Below are 15,438 nucleotides of genomic sequence, written 5' to 3' on the forward strand. Positions count from 1 at the left end.
ATGGGATAACCGCGGGATAATGATGGGATAACTGCAGGGTAACGATGGGATAACTGCGGGATAACCGCGGGATAACTGCGGGATAACGATGGGATAACTGCGGGATAACTGCGGGGTAACAGCGGGGTAACTGTGGGGTAACTGCAGGATAACGATGGGATAACCGTGGGATAACCGCGGGATAACGATGGGATAACTGTGGGATAATGATGGGATAACTGCAGGATAACGAAGGGATAACCGCGGGATAACCGCGGGGTAACGATGGGATAACTGCGGGATAACCGCGGGATAACCGCGGGATAACGATGGGATAACTGTGGGATAACGATGGGATAACTGCGGGGTAACTGCGGGATAACCGCGGGATAACTGCGGGATAACTGTGAGATAACGATGGGATAACCGCGGGATAACGATGGGATAACTGTGGGATAACCGTGGGATAACTGCGGGGTAACTGTGGGATAACTGCGGGATAACGATGGGATAACTGTGGGGTAACAGCGGGGTAACAGCGGGGTAACTGTGGGGTAACTGCGGGATAACCGCGGGATAACTGCGGGATAACAGCGGGATAACTGCGGGATAACGATGGGATAACTGCGGGATAACTGCGGGGTAACTGTGGGATAACTGCGGGATAACTGCGGGATAACTGCGGGATAACTGCGGGATAACAGCGGGATAACTGCGGGATAACCGCGGGATAACTGCGGGATAACTGCGGGATAACCGCGGGATAACCACGAGATAACTGCGGGATAGCAGCGGGATAACCGTGGGGCAACAGTGGGATAACCGTGAGATAACTGCGGGATAACTGTGGGATAACGATGGGATAACTGCGGGATAACCGTGGGATAACTGCGGGATAACCGTGGGATAACTGTGGGATAACTGCGGGATAACTGCGGGATAACAGTGGGATAACTATGGGATAACCGCGGGGTAACTGCGGGATAACCGTGGGATAACTGCGGGATAACTGCGGGATAACTGCGGGATAACTGCGGGATAACTATGGGATAACCGCGGGGTAACTGCGGGATAACCGTGGGATAACAGTGGGATAACTGCGGGATAACTGTGGGATAACTGCGGGATAACAGCGGGATAACTGCGGGATAACCGCGGGGTAACTGTGGGGTAACTGTGGGATAACTGAGGGATAACTGCGGGGTAACCGCGGGATAACCGCGGGATAACCGCGGGATAACAGCGGGATGACTGCGGGATAACCGCGAGATAACGATGGGATAACTGCGGGGTAACGATGGGATAACCGCGGGATAACGATGGGATAACTGCGGGGTAACTGCGGGATAACCGCGGGATAACTGCGGGATAACTACGGGATAACGATGGGATAACTGCGGGGTAACTGCGGGATAACCGCGGGATAACGATGGGATAACTGCGGGATAACGATGGGATAACTGTGGGATAACTGCGGGATAACGATGGGATAACCGCGGGATAACTGCGGGATAACTGCGGGGTAACGATGGGATAACTGCGGGATAACGATGGGATAACGATGGGATAACCGCGGGATAACGATGGGATAACCGCGGGGTAATGATGGGATAACTGCGGGGTAACAGCGGGATAACGATGGGGTAACCGCGGGATAACGATGGGATAACCGCGGGATATTGGGATAACGGGATGATGGGAATGGGATAATGGGAACGGGATAATGGGATAATGGGAATGGGGATTGGGATGGGATAATGGGATAATGGGATAATGGGAATGGGGATGGGAATTGGGATGGGATAATGGGATAATGGGGATTGGATAATGGGATAATGGGAATGGGGATGGGATAATGGGATAATTGGGATGGGATAATGGGATAATGAGGGAATGGGAATGGGGTTTGGGATGGGATAATGGGATGGGATAATGGGATAATGGGAATGGGGATGGGATAATGGGATAATGGGGATGGGATAATGGGATAATGGGAATGGGGATGGGATAATGGGATAATTGGGATGGGATAATGGGATAATGAGGGAATGGGAATGGGGTTTGGGATGGGATAATGGGATAATGGGATAATGGGGATGGGGATTGGGATGGGATAATGGGATAATGGGATTGGGGTTTGGGATGGGATAATGGGATGGGATAATGGGATAATGGGATAATGGGATAATGGGAATGGGGATTGGGATGGGATAATGGGATAATGGGAATGGGGTTTGGGATGGGATAATGGGATAATGGGAATGGGATATTGGGAATGGAATAATGGGGATGGGATAATGGGATAAAGGGAATGGGGATGGGATAATGGGATAATGGGATGGGGATGGGATTCTGGGGAATGGGGATGGGATTGGGAGTAGGCATGGGAATGAGATAATGGGAATGGGGTAATGGGAACGAAATGGGAATGGGATGGGAATGGGGTAATGGCAATGGGATAATGGGATAGCGGGAATGGGATTGGGATTGAGATTAGCAATGAGATATTGGGATAATGGGAATGGGATAATGGGATTGGGAATGGGATAATGGGATTGGGAATGGGATTGGGAATGGGGCTGGGATTGAGATTAGCTATGAGATACTGGGATAATGGGAATGGGGATGGGATAATGGGATTGGGAATGGGATAGGGATTGAGATTAGGAATGAGATATTGGGATAATGGGAATGGGATAATGGGATTGGGAATGGGACTGAGATTAGGAATGAGATATTGGGATAATGGGAATGGGATAATGGGATTGGGATAATGGGGATGGGACTGGGATAATGGGATTGGGAATGGGATTGGGAATGGGACTGGGATTGAGATTAGCAATGAGATATTGGGATAATGGGAATGGGGATGGGATAATGGGATTGGGAATGGGATAGGGATTGAGATTAGGAATGAGATATTGGGATAATGGGATTGGGATCGGGATTGAGATCAGGAATGGGATATTGGGATAATGGGAATGGGACTGGGATAATGGGATTGGGAATGGGATTGGGAATGGGACTGGGATTGAGATTAGCAATGAGATATTGGGATAATGGGATTGGGAATGGGATAATGGGAATGGGACTGGGATAATGGGATTGGGAATGGGATAGGGATTGAGATTAGGAATGAGATACTGGGATAATGGGATTGGGAATGGGAATGTGATAACGGGAATGGGATTGGGATTGAGATCAGGAATGGGATATTGGGATAATGGGAATGGCCCCGATCCCAGCCCTGGCCCTGGAGCAGCTCCGGGTGGATCCGGGCTGTGGATCCGTGGGATTTATCCCGGGAATTCCCGATCCAGGGGCGGATCCGTACCTGACACCAACCACTGCCCGCTGGGGGAGACGCTCAGGGTCCGCACCAGGCTGGAATGGCCGCGGTAAATCTGGGAAAAAAAACGGGAATGAGGGAGAATCCCAAATCCCAGGAGCTCCCTGAGAGCCTCTGGGAGCTGCTCCGGAATTCTCGGGAAGGGAGGAGGAATTTGGGATTTTGGGAAGGGAGAAGGAATTTGGGATTTTGGGAAGGGAGGAGGAATTTGGGATTTGGAGGGAGCACGGCCAAGGCCACCCCATCCTACATCCACGGGAAATCCCGGGAATGGGAACTCCAGTCTGGAATTCCACTAAATTCCAGGGGAATATTCCCAAAAATCCCAACCCGAGGTCATTCCCAGGGTCCTGTCCCTGTTCCCTGGGAGCAGATCCCACCCTGGATCCCTTCAATCCTGGTTTTCTCCCTGAGCCACTCCTGGGAAGATTTCCGGAGCCATTCCCAGGAATCCGGGACAATTTTCCAGAACTTTCCCAGCAAGGGGATCCTCCCCAGCCCTGTTTTCCAGGGATCCCCAGGATCATTTCCCGGAGCCGCAGGAATTCCAGCTGGGATCGGCCCCTTTTCCCACCTTCTCCCGGGAATCCTCGGCCTCAGTCCCTGCCCTGCTTCCTCAGACCTCAGATCCCGCAATTCCACTAAATTCCACGGGAATATTCCCAAAAATCCCAACCTGAGGCCATTCCCCGGGTCCTGTCCCTGTTCCCTGGGAGCAGATCCCGCCCTGGATCCCCCTGGATCCCCTCAATCCTGGTTTTCTCCGGGATGAGCCCCAACAGCTCCCTCAGCCATTCCTGGGAAGTTCTCCAGCTCCATTCCCAAAAATCCCAGGAAAGGGGGATTCCCCAGCCTCATTTTCCAGGAAATCCCCACAGGAATTCCAGCTGGGATCAGCCCCTTTTCCCAGCTTCTCCCGGGAATCTCCGGCCTCAGTCCCTACCCTGCTTCCCGAGACCCCAAATCCCAGAATCCCACCAAATTCCAGGGGAACATTCCCGACATTCCCTCACCAGGGCCTGCGTGGTGGGGAAGGGCTGCAGATCCCTGGGCCTGGGAAGTTTGGGAATGAGATCCTCGGGATCCACGTTGACCTGCGGGACAGACAGCACCCAGATCGATCCCAGCCGCTCCCAACCCTCCGGAGCTGCCCGGGGAAACCCCCCCGGGCTCCGGCCGGGAATTCCCGGGAGGGGTGGGAAGGCCAGGCCGGCGTTCCGGGCGCGGCATTCCCGTTTTCTGGCGGGGTTGGGGATGCGCACCCTCATCCTGCGCTGGCGGGGGCAGAGGTAGAGGTCGAGGCAGCGCTCGAAGCGCTCGTGGATGAAGCGCGGGTAGGCGGGCACGGCGCGCAGGCTCGGGAAGCGCCGCGGGACGAAGCTCAGGCGCCGCTCGGCCGGGTCCTGCTGCTCCCAGGCCAGCCGCTGCCGGAATTCCGGGAGTTGGGAACGGCGGGGATGGGGATGGGGATGGGAATAATGGGGGATGGGAATGGGAAAGATGGGGATTGGGATGGGAATGGGGATGGGGATGGGAATGGGGATGGGAATAATGGGGATGGGAATAATGGGGATGGGAATGGGGAATGGGAATAATGGGGATGGGAATGGGGATGGGAATGGGGATGGGAATGCGGATGGGAATGGGGATGGGAAGGGGGAAGATGGGGAATGGGAATGGGGAATGGGAATAATGGGGGATGGGGAATGGGAAAGATGGGGATGGGGATCAGAATGGGGATGGGGATGGGAATGGGGATGGGAATAATGGGGATGGGAATGGGGATGGGAATAATGGGGATGGGAATGGGGATGGGGAATGGGGATGGGAATAATGGGGATGGGGATGGGAATGGGGAATGGGAATAATGGGGAATGGGGATGGGGATGGGATAATGGAATTGGGGATGGGAATGGGATAATGGGAATGGGGATGGGAATTGGAATTGGGATGGGGATGGGAATGGGGAATGGGGAATGGGAATAATGGGGAATGGGGAATGGGGATGGGGAATGGGAATAATGGGGATGGGGATGGGGATGGGGATAGGGATGGGAATGGGGATGGGAATGGGGATGAGAATAGGATGGGGATGGGAAATGGGATGGGAAAATTGGAAATGATGGGGTTGGGAATGGGAATGGGATAATGGGAATGGGATAATGGGGATGGGAAAAATGGAAATGATGGGAATGGGGTTGGGAATGGGATGAGAATGAGTGGGGATGGGAATGCTGGGGATGAATCCAACTGAGAATGGGAATGGAATGGGAATGGGAGATGGGATGCGGTGGGATGGGATGGGATGGGATGGGATGGGATGGGACGGGACGGGACGGGACGGGACGGGACGGGACGGGACGGGACGGGACGGGACGGGATGGGATGGGATGTGATGGGATGGGATGGGATGGGATGGGATGGGATGGGATGGGATGGGATGTGATGGGATGGGATGGGATGGGACGGGATGGGACGGGATGGGACGGGATGGGACACCCTGGGCTTGGGAAGAGCCGTTCCCAAGGGTCCGGGTCGCTCCCACTGGCAGCTCCTTGGCCAGGATTTTCCAGCCTCTTTATCCCATTGGGATCTTTGCCTCCTCATCCCACTGGAGCTTTCCCACACTCCTCATCCCACTGGGATATTCCCACCCTCATCCCACTGGGATATTTGCACCCTGATCCCACTGGGATCTTCCCACCCTCATCCCACTGGGATATTCCCACCCTCCTCAGCCTCTCCCTCCTCATCCCACTGGAGCTTTTCCCACTGGGATTTCCCTGCCCCCTTCTCCCCCATCCCTCCCCTCCGTATCCAAATCCCACTCCAGGGCCATTCCCATTTTTCCAGGGACACCCCACTCCCTGGGGAGTGACCCCAAATCTCCCTCCATTCCACAGGATCCTGGAATCCTTTGGGCGGGAATTCCCAGCTGATCCCATTCCGCGGCCGGCGACAATTCCCAAAACTCATCCCCGGGATCCAACACCGCCACCAACTCCCCGATCTCCTCCTCCACGGGGAGCAGATCGCCGGCATTCCCGGCATTCCCACCTCCTCGGGGCTGAGCAGGAATTCCGGGGGCGGGTTGTAGGACTCGGCGTGGCCCGGCAGCGGCAGCTTGGGCGCGGGGACGTGCATCTTGTGCCGGCCCAGCACCGAGCCGGGATCCTCCCGCGCCCACAGGTCGTAGAAGGTGGGAGCGCTCTCCCTGGGCTTCCGCGGCTGGATCCAGCCCATCTTGATGGCGTGCACCAGCTTGGAGACCTGCGCAGCATTCCCGGGATTTGGGGAGGGCCGGGAGGGGTTTTCCATCCTCCTCATCCCATCTGGATCTTTCCAGCCTCTTCAGCTTTCCATGGATCCTCCTGACCCCACCTCGATCTTTCCATCCTCCCCATCCCACCTGGATCTTTCCAATCTCATCCCATCTGGATCTTTCCATCCTTCTCAGCTTTCCATGGATCCTCCTGATCCCATTGGATCTTTCCAATCTCCTCATCCCATCTGGATCTTTCCATCCTTCTCAGCTTTCCACAGATCCTACTGATCCCACCTGGATCTTTCCAACCTCCCGATCCCACCTGGATCTTCCCAGCCTCCTGATCCCACCTGGATCGTCCCACCCTCCCCATCCCACCTGGATCTTCCCAACGTCCGGATTCCACCTGGATTTTCCCACCCTCCCGATCCCACCTGGATCTTTCCCAACCTCCCGATCCCACCTGGATCTTCCCAATCTCCTGGTCCCACCTGGATCTTCCCAACCTCTGGATTCCACCTGGATCTTCCCAATCTCCTGATCCCACCTGGATCTTCCCAACCTCCTGATCCCACCTGGATCTTCCCACTCTCCCCATCCCACTGGGATCTTCCCACCCTCCTGGTCCCACCTGGATCTTCCCAACCTCCCGATCCCACCTGGATCTTCCCAACCTCCCGATCCCACCTGGATCTTCCCAGCCTCCTGACCCCACCTGGATCTTCCCAGCCTCCTGACCCCACCTGGATCTTCCCAGCCTCCCGATCCCACCTGGATCTTCCCACCCTCCCCATCCCACCTGGATCTTTCCCGCCCTCCTCATCTTTCCCACCCTGTCCCTCCCCATCTTTCCGACGCGGACCTGCCCCCGGAATTCCGGGCTCTCCCACCTTTTCCTTCTCCACCAGGGAAGGGATGAAGCTCCGTTTGTCGGCGGGCCGGTTGGTCACCGGGTGGATCCGCACCTCGTGGCTGAAGAAATCCACGGACGGCTGGAAAAACGGGAATGATCAGCCCCCAGCCCGCATTCCCGGCGGGAATTCCAGCCCTGGGGCCTCCCCTTTCAGCATTCCCGGCAGGAATTCCAGCACTGGGGCCTCCCCTTTCAGCATTCCCAACAGGAATTCCACCCCTGGGACCTCCCCTTTCAGCATTCCCGGCGGGAATTCCATCAATGGGGCCTCCCCTTTCAGCATTCCCAGTGGGAATTCCATCAATGGGGTCTCCCCTCCCACATTCCCGGTGGGAATTCCAGCCCCGGGATCTCCCCTTTCAGCATTCCCAGCAGGAATTCCAGCCCTGGGGCCTCCCCTCCCACATTCCCACCAGGAATTCCATCCCCGGGATCTCCCCTTTCAGCATTCCCAGTGGGAATTCCATCAATGGGATCTCCCCTTTCAGCATTCCCAGCAGGAATTCCATCCCTGGGATCTCCCCTTTTAGCATTCCCAGTGGGAATTCCATCCCTGGGATCTCCCCTTTCAGCATTCCCGGTGGGAATTTCATCAATGGGGCCTCCCCTCCCACATTCCCGGTGGGAATTCCATCAATGGGGCCTCCCCTTTCAGCATTCCCAATGGGAATTCCATCAATGGGGTCTCTCCTCCCACATTCCCAATGGGAATTCCACCCTTGGGGCCTCCCCTTTGAGCATTCCCAGTGGGAATTTCACCCTTGAGGCCTTCCCCTTCAGCATTCCCGGCGGGAATTCTATCCCTGGGGCCTCCAGGGGTATTCCAGCTGGGAATTCCACCCCATTCCCAATGGGAATTCCATCCCTGGGGCCTCCCCGTGGGCATTCCAGGCGGGAATTCTGCCCCACTCCCAATGGGAATTCCATCCTTGGGGCCTCCCTGTGGGCATTCCAGGTGGGAATTCCGCCCCATTCCCAGTGGGAATTCCATCAATGGGGTCTCCCCATGGACATTCCTGGAGGAATTTCACCCCATTCCCAGTGGGAATTCCATCCCTGGGGTCTCCCCATGGACATTCCAGGCAGGAATTCCACACCATTCCCTTTGAGAATTCCATCCCTGGGGCCTTCATGGCTATTTCAGGCAGGAATTCCACCCCATTCCCAATGGGAATTCCATCCTTGTGGTCTCCCCACTGACATTCCAGGTGGGAATTCTGCCCCATTCCCAGTGGGAATTCCAGCCCTGGAGCCTTTCCTTTCAGCATTCCCTGTGGGAATTCCATCCCTGAGGCCTCCCCATGGTTTTTCCAGGCAAGAATTCCACCCCATTCCCAATGGGAATTCCATCCCTGGGGACCTCCATGGCTATTCCAGGCAGGAATTCCACCCCATTCCCAGTGGGAATTCCATCCCTGGGGCCTCCCCATGGACATTCCAGGCAGGAATTCCACACCATTCCCTTTGAGAATTCCATCCCTGGGGCCTTCATGGCTATTCCAGGCAGGAATTCCACCCCATTCCCAATGGGAATTCCATCCCTGGGGCCTCTCCTTTCAGCATTCCAGGCAGGAATTCCGCCCCATTCACAGTGGGAATTCCATCCCTGGGACCTCTCCTTTCAGTATTTCAGGTGGGAATTCCATCCCATTCCCTGTGGAAATTCCATCCCTGGGGCCTCCCCATGGCCATTCCAGGCAGGAATTCCGCCCCATTCCCAGTGGGAATTCCCTCCCTGTGGCTCCCGTCCCGCATTCCCGGGGTTGGGAACGTGTCCGACTGACCTCGTAGGGGTCGAAGTTGAGGTCCCCGAAGTGCCCCCGCTGCAGGCGCTGCACCAGCTCCAGCTGCTCCTCCGACAGAGCCAGCGCCGCCCCCGTCTGTCTGTCCTGCACCGTGCGCCTGCCGACAGACGGACGGACACACCCGCGTGGCACGGGGGACACCGGGATACGGGGGGGGACACCGGGATATGGGGGGGGACATCGGGATATGGGGGGGACACAGGGATGGGGGGGGACACAGGGATGGGGGACACCGGGATGGGAGGGGACACCGGGATATGGGGGGGGGGGACACCGGGATATGGACACTGAGATGGAGGGGACATCGGGATATGGACACTGGGATAGGGGGGGGACATCGGGATATGGGGGGGACATCGGGATATGGGGGACATCGGGATATGGGGGGGACACCAGGATGGGGGGGACACCGGGATATGGACACAGGGATGGGGGGGACATCGGGATATGGGGGGGACATTGGGATGGGGGGGGGGACAACGGGATATGGACACCGGGATATGGGGGGGACACTGGGATATGGGGGGGGACACCGGGATAGGGGGGACACCAGGATATAGGGGACATCGGGATAGGGGACATCGGGATGTGGGGGACATCGGGATATGGACACTGGGATAGGGGGGACACCGGGATGGGAGGGACATCGGGATATGGGGGACATCGGGAGATGGGGGGGACACCGGGATATGGGGGGGACGCTGGGAGATGGGGGACACCGGGATATGCGGGGGGGACATTGGGATATGGGGGGGACACTGGGATATGGGGGACATCGGGATGGGGGGGACACCGGGATGGGGGACACTGGGATATGGACACTGGGATGGGGGACACTGGGATATGGACACTGGGATAGGGGGGACACCAGGATGGGGGGGACATCGGGATGTGGACACAGGGATATGGGACACCAGGATGAGGGGGGACACAGGGATGGGGGGGGACACCGGGATGGGGGACACCGGGATGGGGGGGGACATCGGGATATGGGGGGGACATCGGGATATGGGGGGGGCATTGGGATATGGGGGGGACATGGGGATATGGGGGGGACATGGGGATATGGGGGGACATCAGGATATGGGGGACATCGGGATATGGGGGGGACACCGGGATGGGGGGGACACCAGGATATAGGGGACATCGGGATGTGGGGGACATCGGGATGTGGACACAGGGATATGGGACACCAAGATGAGGGGGGACACAGGGATGGGGGGGGGACACCGGGATGGGGGACACCGGGATGGGGGGGGACATCGGGATATGGGGGGGACATCGGGATGGGGGGACATCGGGATATGGGGGGGACACCGGGATGGGGGGACATCGGGATATGGGGGGGACATCGGGATATGGGGGGACATCAGGATATGGGGGGGACACCGGGATATGGGGGGGACACCGGGATATGGGGGGGACACCAGGATATAGGGGACATCGGGATGTGGACACAGGGATATGGGACACCAAGATGAGGGGGGACACAGGGATGGGGGGGGACACCGGGATGGGGGACACCGGGATGGGGGGGGACATCGGGATATGGGGGGGACATCGGGATGGGGGGACATCGGGATATGGGGGGGACACCGGGATATGGGGGGGACATCGGGATATGGGGGACACCGGGATGGGGGGGACACCGGGATATGGGACATGGGGATGGACACAGGGATGGACACAGGGTGGACACCAGGATGGACATAGGGATGGACACAGGGATGGACACCGGGATGGACACCGACATGGGGGACACCAGGAAGTGGGACAGGGATGGACACTGGGATGTGGGACACAGGGATGGACACAGGGATGTGGGACACAGGGATGGACACAGGGATGGACACTGGGATGGACACAGGGATGTGGGACATGGGGATGGACACGGGGATGGACACAGGGATGGACACAGGGATGGACACAGGGATGGACACAGGGATGTGGGACATGGATGGACACGGGGAGGGACACCGGGATGTGGGACACCGGGACGGACACCAGGATCCTGAGATGTGGGACTGGGATGCGGAGAGGTTTTTGGGATGAGGACAGGGATGCAGAGGGATTCCTGGGATGCAGAGGGATTCCCGGGAAGCAGAGGGATTCCCGGGAAGCAGAGGGATTCCTGGGAAGCAGAGGGATTCCTGGGATCCAGAGGGATTCCCAGGATGCAGCTGAGGATGGATGGGAGGCTCCATGCCCGATCCCAAATCCACCAACCTGGAATCACCCTGGGAAACCTCAGGAAGGCTCCAGCACCCCGAATTCCGGGAATTTTGGGAATTCCAAGCCCATGTGTGGAGCACATCCGGGGAATCACGGAACGCTTTGGGATTTTAAGGCTCCTCCCCATCCCCTGGGACACCTCCCGCTATCCCAAGGTTTTCCCCAGGCCTTTTCCGGGAATTCCTCACCAGTATTCCGGGTTTTCCATCTTCTCCAGGAACAGGTCCAGCTCGTCCTTGCTCCGCAGGGGTTTGTAGATCTTCCTCCCGTCCAGGTCGTAGCCGACATGCGGGAAATCCTGGTACCATTCCATGGGAATGTTCCCCACCGTGTTCCGGATGTCCTGGGGGGAAAACACCGGGAAAAACGTGAGGGGAGGGCGGGGGAATTCCAGGGAATCCTTGGAGAAAGGGTGAGGGGATTCCAGGGAATCCTTGGAGAAAGGGTGAGAGGATTCCAGGGAATCCTTGGAGGAAAAGGGTGAGGGGATTCCAGGGAATCCTTGGAGGAAAGGGTGGGGGGATTCCAGGGAATCCTTGGAGAAAGGGTGAGGGGATTCCAGGGAATCCTTGGAGGAAAAGGGTGAGGGGATTCCAGGGAATCCTTGGAGAAAGGGTGAGGGGATTCCAGGGAATCCTTGGAGGAAAAGGGTGAGGGGATTCCAGGGAATCCTTGGAGGAAAAGGGTGAGGGGATTCCAGGGAATCCTTGGAGAAAGGGTGGGGGGATTCCAGGGAATCCTTGGGGGAAAAGGGTGAGGGGATTCCAGGGAATCCTTGGAGAAAGGGTGAGGGGATTCCAGGGAATCCTTGGAGAAAGGGTGAGAGGATTCCAGGGAATCCTTGGAGAAAGGGTGAGGGGATTCCAGGGAATCCTTGGAGGAGAAGGGAGAGGGGATTCCAGGGAATCCTTGGAGAAAAGGGTGAGGGGATTCCAGGGAATCCTTGGAGGAAAAGGGAGAGGGGATTCCAGGGAATCCTTGGAGAAAGGGTGAGGGGATTCCAGGGAATCCTTGGAGGAAAAGGGAGAGGGGATTCCAGGGAATCCTTGGAGGAGAAGGGAGAGGGGATTCCAGGGAATCCTTGGAGGAAAGGGTGAGAGGATTCCAGGGGATCCTTGGAGAAAGGGTGAGGGGATTCCAGGGAATCCTTGGAGGAAAAGGGTGAGGGGATTCCAGGGAATCCTTGGAGAAAGGGTGAGGGGATTCAAGGGAATTCTTGGAGGAAAAGGGTGAGGGGATTCCAGGGAATCCTTGGAGAAAGGGTGAGGGGATTCCAGGGAATCCTTGGAGGAGAAGGGTGAGGGGATTCCAGGGAATCCTTGGAGGAAAGGGTGAGGGGATTCCAGGGAATCCTTGGAGAAAGGGTGGGGGGATTCCAGGGAATCCTTGGAGAAAGGGTGAGGGGATTCCAGGGAATCCTTGGAGGAAAAGGGTGAGGGGATTCCAGGGAATCCTTGGAGAAAGGGTGAGGGGATTCCAGGGAATCCTTGGAGATGCTTCCCAAAGAATTTTTTCTTGGAATGACCCCGGGCATTTCTGCCACACATTCCTGGCAGCAGGAAAAGGGATCCTTCCCTGAAAATATCCACGGGAAAGGGATCAGAATCAGGGAAAGGGACAGCATTCCAAGGGATCCAGAGGTGGGGAAGGGGCAGAATTCCAAGGGATCCAGAGGTGGGGAAGGGGCAGAATTCCAAGGGATCCAGAGGTGGGGAAGGGGCAGAATTCCAAGGGATCCAGAGGTGGGGAAGGAACAGAATTCCAAGGGATCCAGAGGTGGGGAAGGGGCAGAATTCCCAGGGATCCAAGGGTGGGAAGATGCAGGATTCACTGTGCCCCCATTCCTGCCTGTGATCCCACAGATTTTGGCTGCAATTCCACGGATTTTGGGACTCCCTGTGCCCCCAGCCTCTGACCAGGACCATCTCCACATCCCTGGCTGCAATTCCATGGATTCTGACTGCAATTCCATGGATTTTAGCTGCAATTCCATGGATTTTAGCTGCAATTCCCTGGATTTTAGCTGCAGTTCCATGGATTTTGGCTGCAATCCCATGGATTTTGGCTGCAATTCCACGGATTTTGGGACTCCCTGTGCCCCCAGCCTCTGACCAGGACCATCTCCACATCCCTGGCTGCAATTCCATGGATTCTGGCTGCAATTCCACGGATTTTGGGACTCCCTGTGCCCACAGCCTCTGACCAGGACCATCTCCACATCCCTGGCTGCAATTCCATGGATTCTGGCTGCAATTCCATGGGTTTTGGGACTCCCTGTGCCCCCAGCCTCTGACCAGGACCATCTCCACATCCCTGGCTGCAATTCCCTGGATTTTAGCTGCAATTTCCTGGATTTTGGCTGCAATCCCATGGATTTTGGCTGCAATTCCACGGATTTTGGGACTCCCTGTGCCCCCAGCCTCTGACCAGGACCATCTCCACATCCCTGGCTGCAATTCCATGGAATCTGGCTGCAATTCCACGGATTTTGGGACTCCCTGTGCCCCCAGCCTCTGACCAGGACCATCTCCACATCCCTGGCTGCAATTCCCTGGATTTTAGCTGCAATTCCATGGATTTTGGCTGCAATTCCCTGGATTTTAGCTGCAATCCCATGGATATTGGCTGCAATCCCATGGATTTTGGCTGCAATCCCACGGATTTTGGGACTCCCTGTGCCCCCAGCCTCTGACCAGGACCATCTCCACATCCCTGGCTGCATTCCCACAGATTTTGGCTGCAATTCCACGGATTTTGGCCGCCATCCCACAGACTCTGGCTGCAATCCCAGGGATTTTGGCCACGATCCCAGGGATTTTGGCCACGATCCCAGGGATTTCAGGACTCCCCGCACCCCCAGCTCAGCTGGGACCCCCCCTCTGCCCCCCGGGGATCACCCCCCACCCCAGCCCGGGCCGGGCTCAGCGGGATCCAGCCTTTTCCCGGGAATTCTGCCGGCTGGAAGGTGCCGGGGCAGGATCGTTCCCGGCGCTAAACGAAAGCAGATGGCTCTGGGAGCTTCCAGAGGGCCGGGAAGGGGATGACAGAGGTTGGATTTCGGAAGCTGCCGAGACAGGGATTAAGTGCGGGAGCGCACGGAAGGTGCCGCGCTCCGGCCGGGAATGAACCTCCCGCGCGGAGCTCCTGGGAGGCGCCGCTGGAAAAGCGGGGGGAGCTCGGGAAAAGCGCCGGGAAACGGCGCCGATCCCGGGTTTTCTCCAGGAGGAAAGGCTGGATTTCCTCGGGGATGGGAGATTCCTGGAGTTTGAGGGGGTGGGAGTTGCCGGGGGAATTCCCGGCTCGGGATACTCCGGGGATTCCATGGGGTGGATCCCGGGAATCCTGGCTGGGGATGGGCAGGGGGAGCAGGGAAATCCCGGGGGATCCCGGAGCTCCTCCCAGAGCCTTTTCTGGGAGAGCTGCAGAGGGGTTTGGGATGCAGGCTGGAGGGACAGCACCCAGGGAATGGCTTCCCATGGAATAGTGGGATTTTGGGATGGAATTCCCAGAGGGTCCAGGGCCGCCCCAAGGAATACCCCGGGAATGACAGGGAATGACACCTGACACCTCTGGAATTTCCGTGCCCCAATTCCCTCCTGGCTCTCTCTCATCCCGGGCAGGGAATTCCAGCAGATCCCAGCGGCGGCTCCTCAAGGGTTAATTCCCAATTCCCTCCCGCCCCGGGAGCAGCGGGAATGGGAAGGGGCCGGGATTCATCCCAATTCCCAGCCGGAATCCCGCGGGAATGGGAAGGTGGGGGGACAGCGCCAGCGGTGCCATCCCGGCATGGAAAATCCTCCGGGAATCCTCGGGATGGGATCACCGGGACACCGGGAGCGAATTCCCTCGGCTCCCGGCGCTCCCGGAGTGGGGGGGGGGCGGAATTCCAGAGGGA

General features: G+C 57.5%; 1 protein-coding gene across 2 annotated transcripts in view; it reads right to left on the minus strand.

The window, feature by feature from the left end:
• BOP1 (BOP1 ribosomal biogenesis factor) overlaps nt 1–15,438 on the minus strand; it is a 113,982-nt gene that overhangs the window by 22,282 nt on the left and 76,262 nt on the right. For both annotated transcript variants that reach the window (XM_059868578.1, XM_059868587.1), the window contains exons 4-10: nt 11,732–11,886; nt 9,291–9,408; nt 7,484–7,585; nt 6,386–6,598; nt 4,591–4,752; nt 4,342–4,422; nt 3,314–3,383 (exon numbers count right to left, since the gene is read on the minus strand). In XM_059868578.1, the coding sequence (XP_059724561.1) occupies nt 3,314–3,383; nt 4,342–4,422; nt 4,591–4,752; nt 6,386–6,598; nt 7,484–7,585; nt 9,291–9,408; nt 11,732–11,886 (901 nt within the window). The remainder of the gene's footprint in view (nt 1–3,313; nt 3,384–4,341; nt 4,423–4,590; nt 4,753–6,385; nt 6,599–7,483; nt 7,586–9,290; nt 9,409–11,731; nt 11,887–15,438) is intronic.

The sequence above is a fragment of the Haemorhous mexicanus genome, chromosome 1, assembly GCF_027477595.1.
Source record: "Haemorhous mexicanus isolate bHaeMex1 chromosome 1, bHaeMex1.pri, whole genome shotgun sequence".
Taxonomy (NCBI): domain Eukaryota; kingdom Metazoa; phylum Chordata; class Aves; order Passeriformes; family Fringillidae; genus Haemorhous; species Haemorhous mexicanus.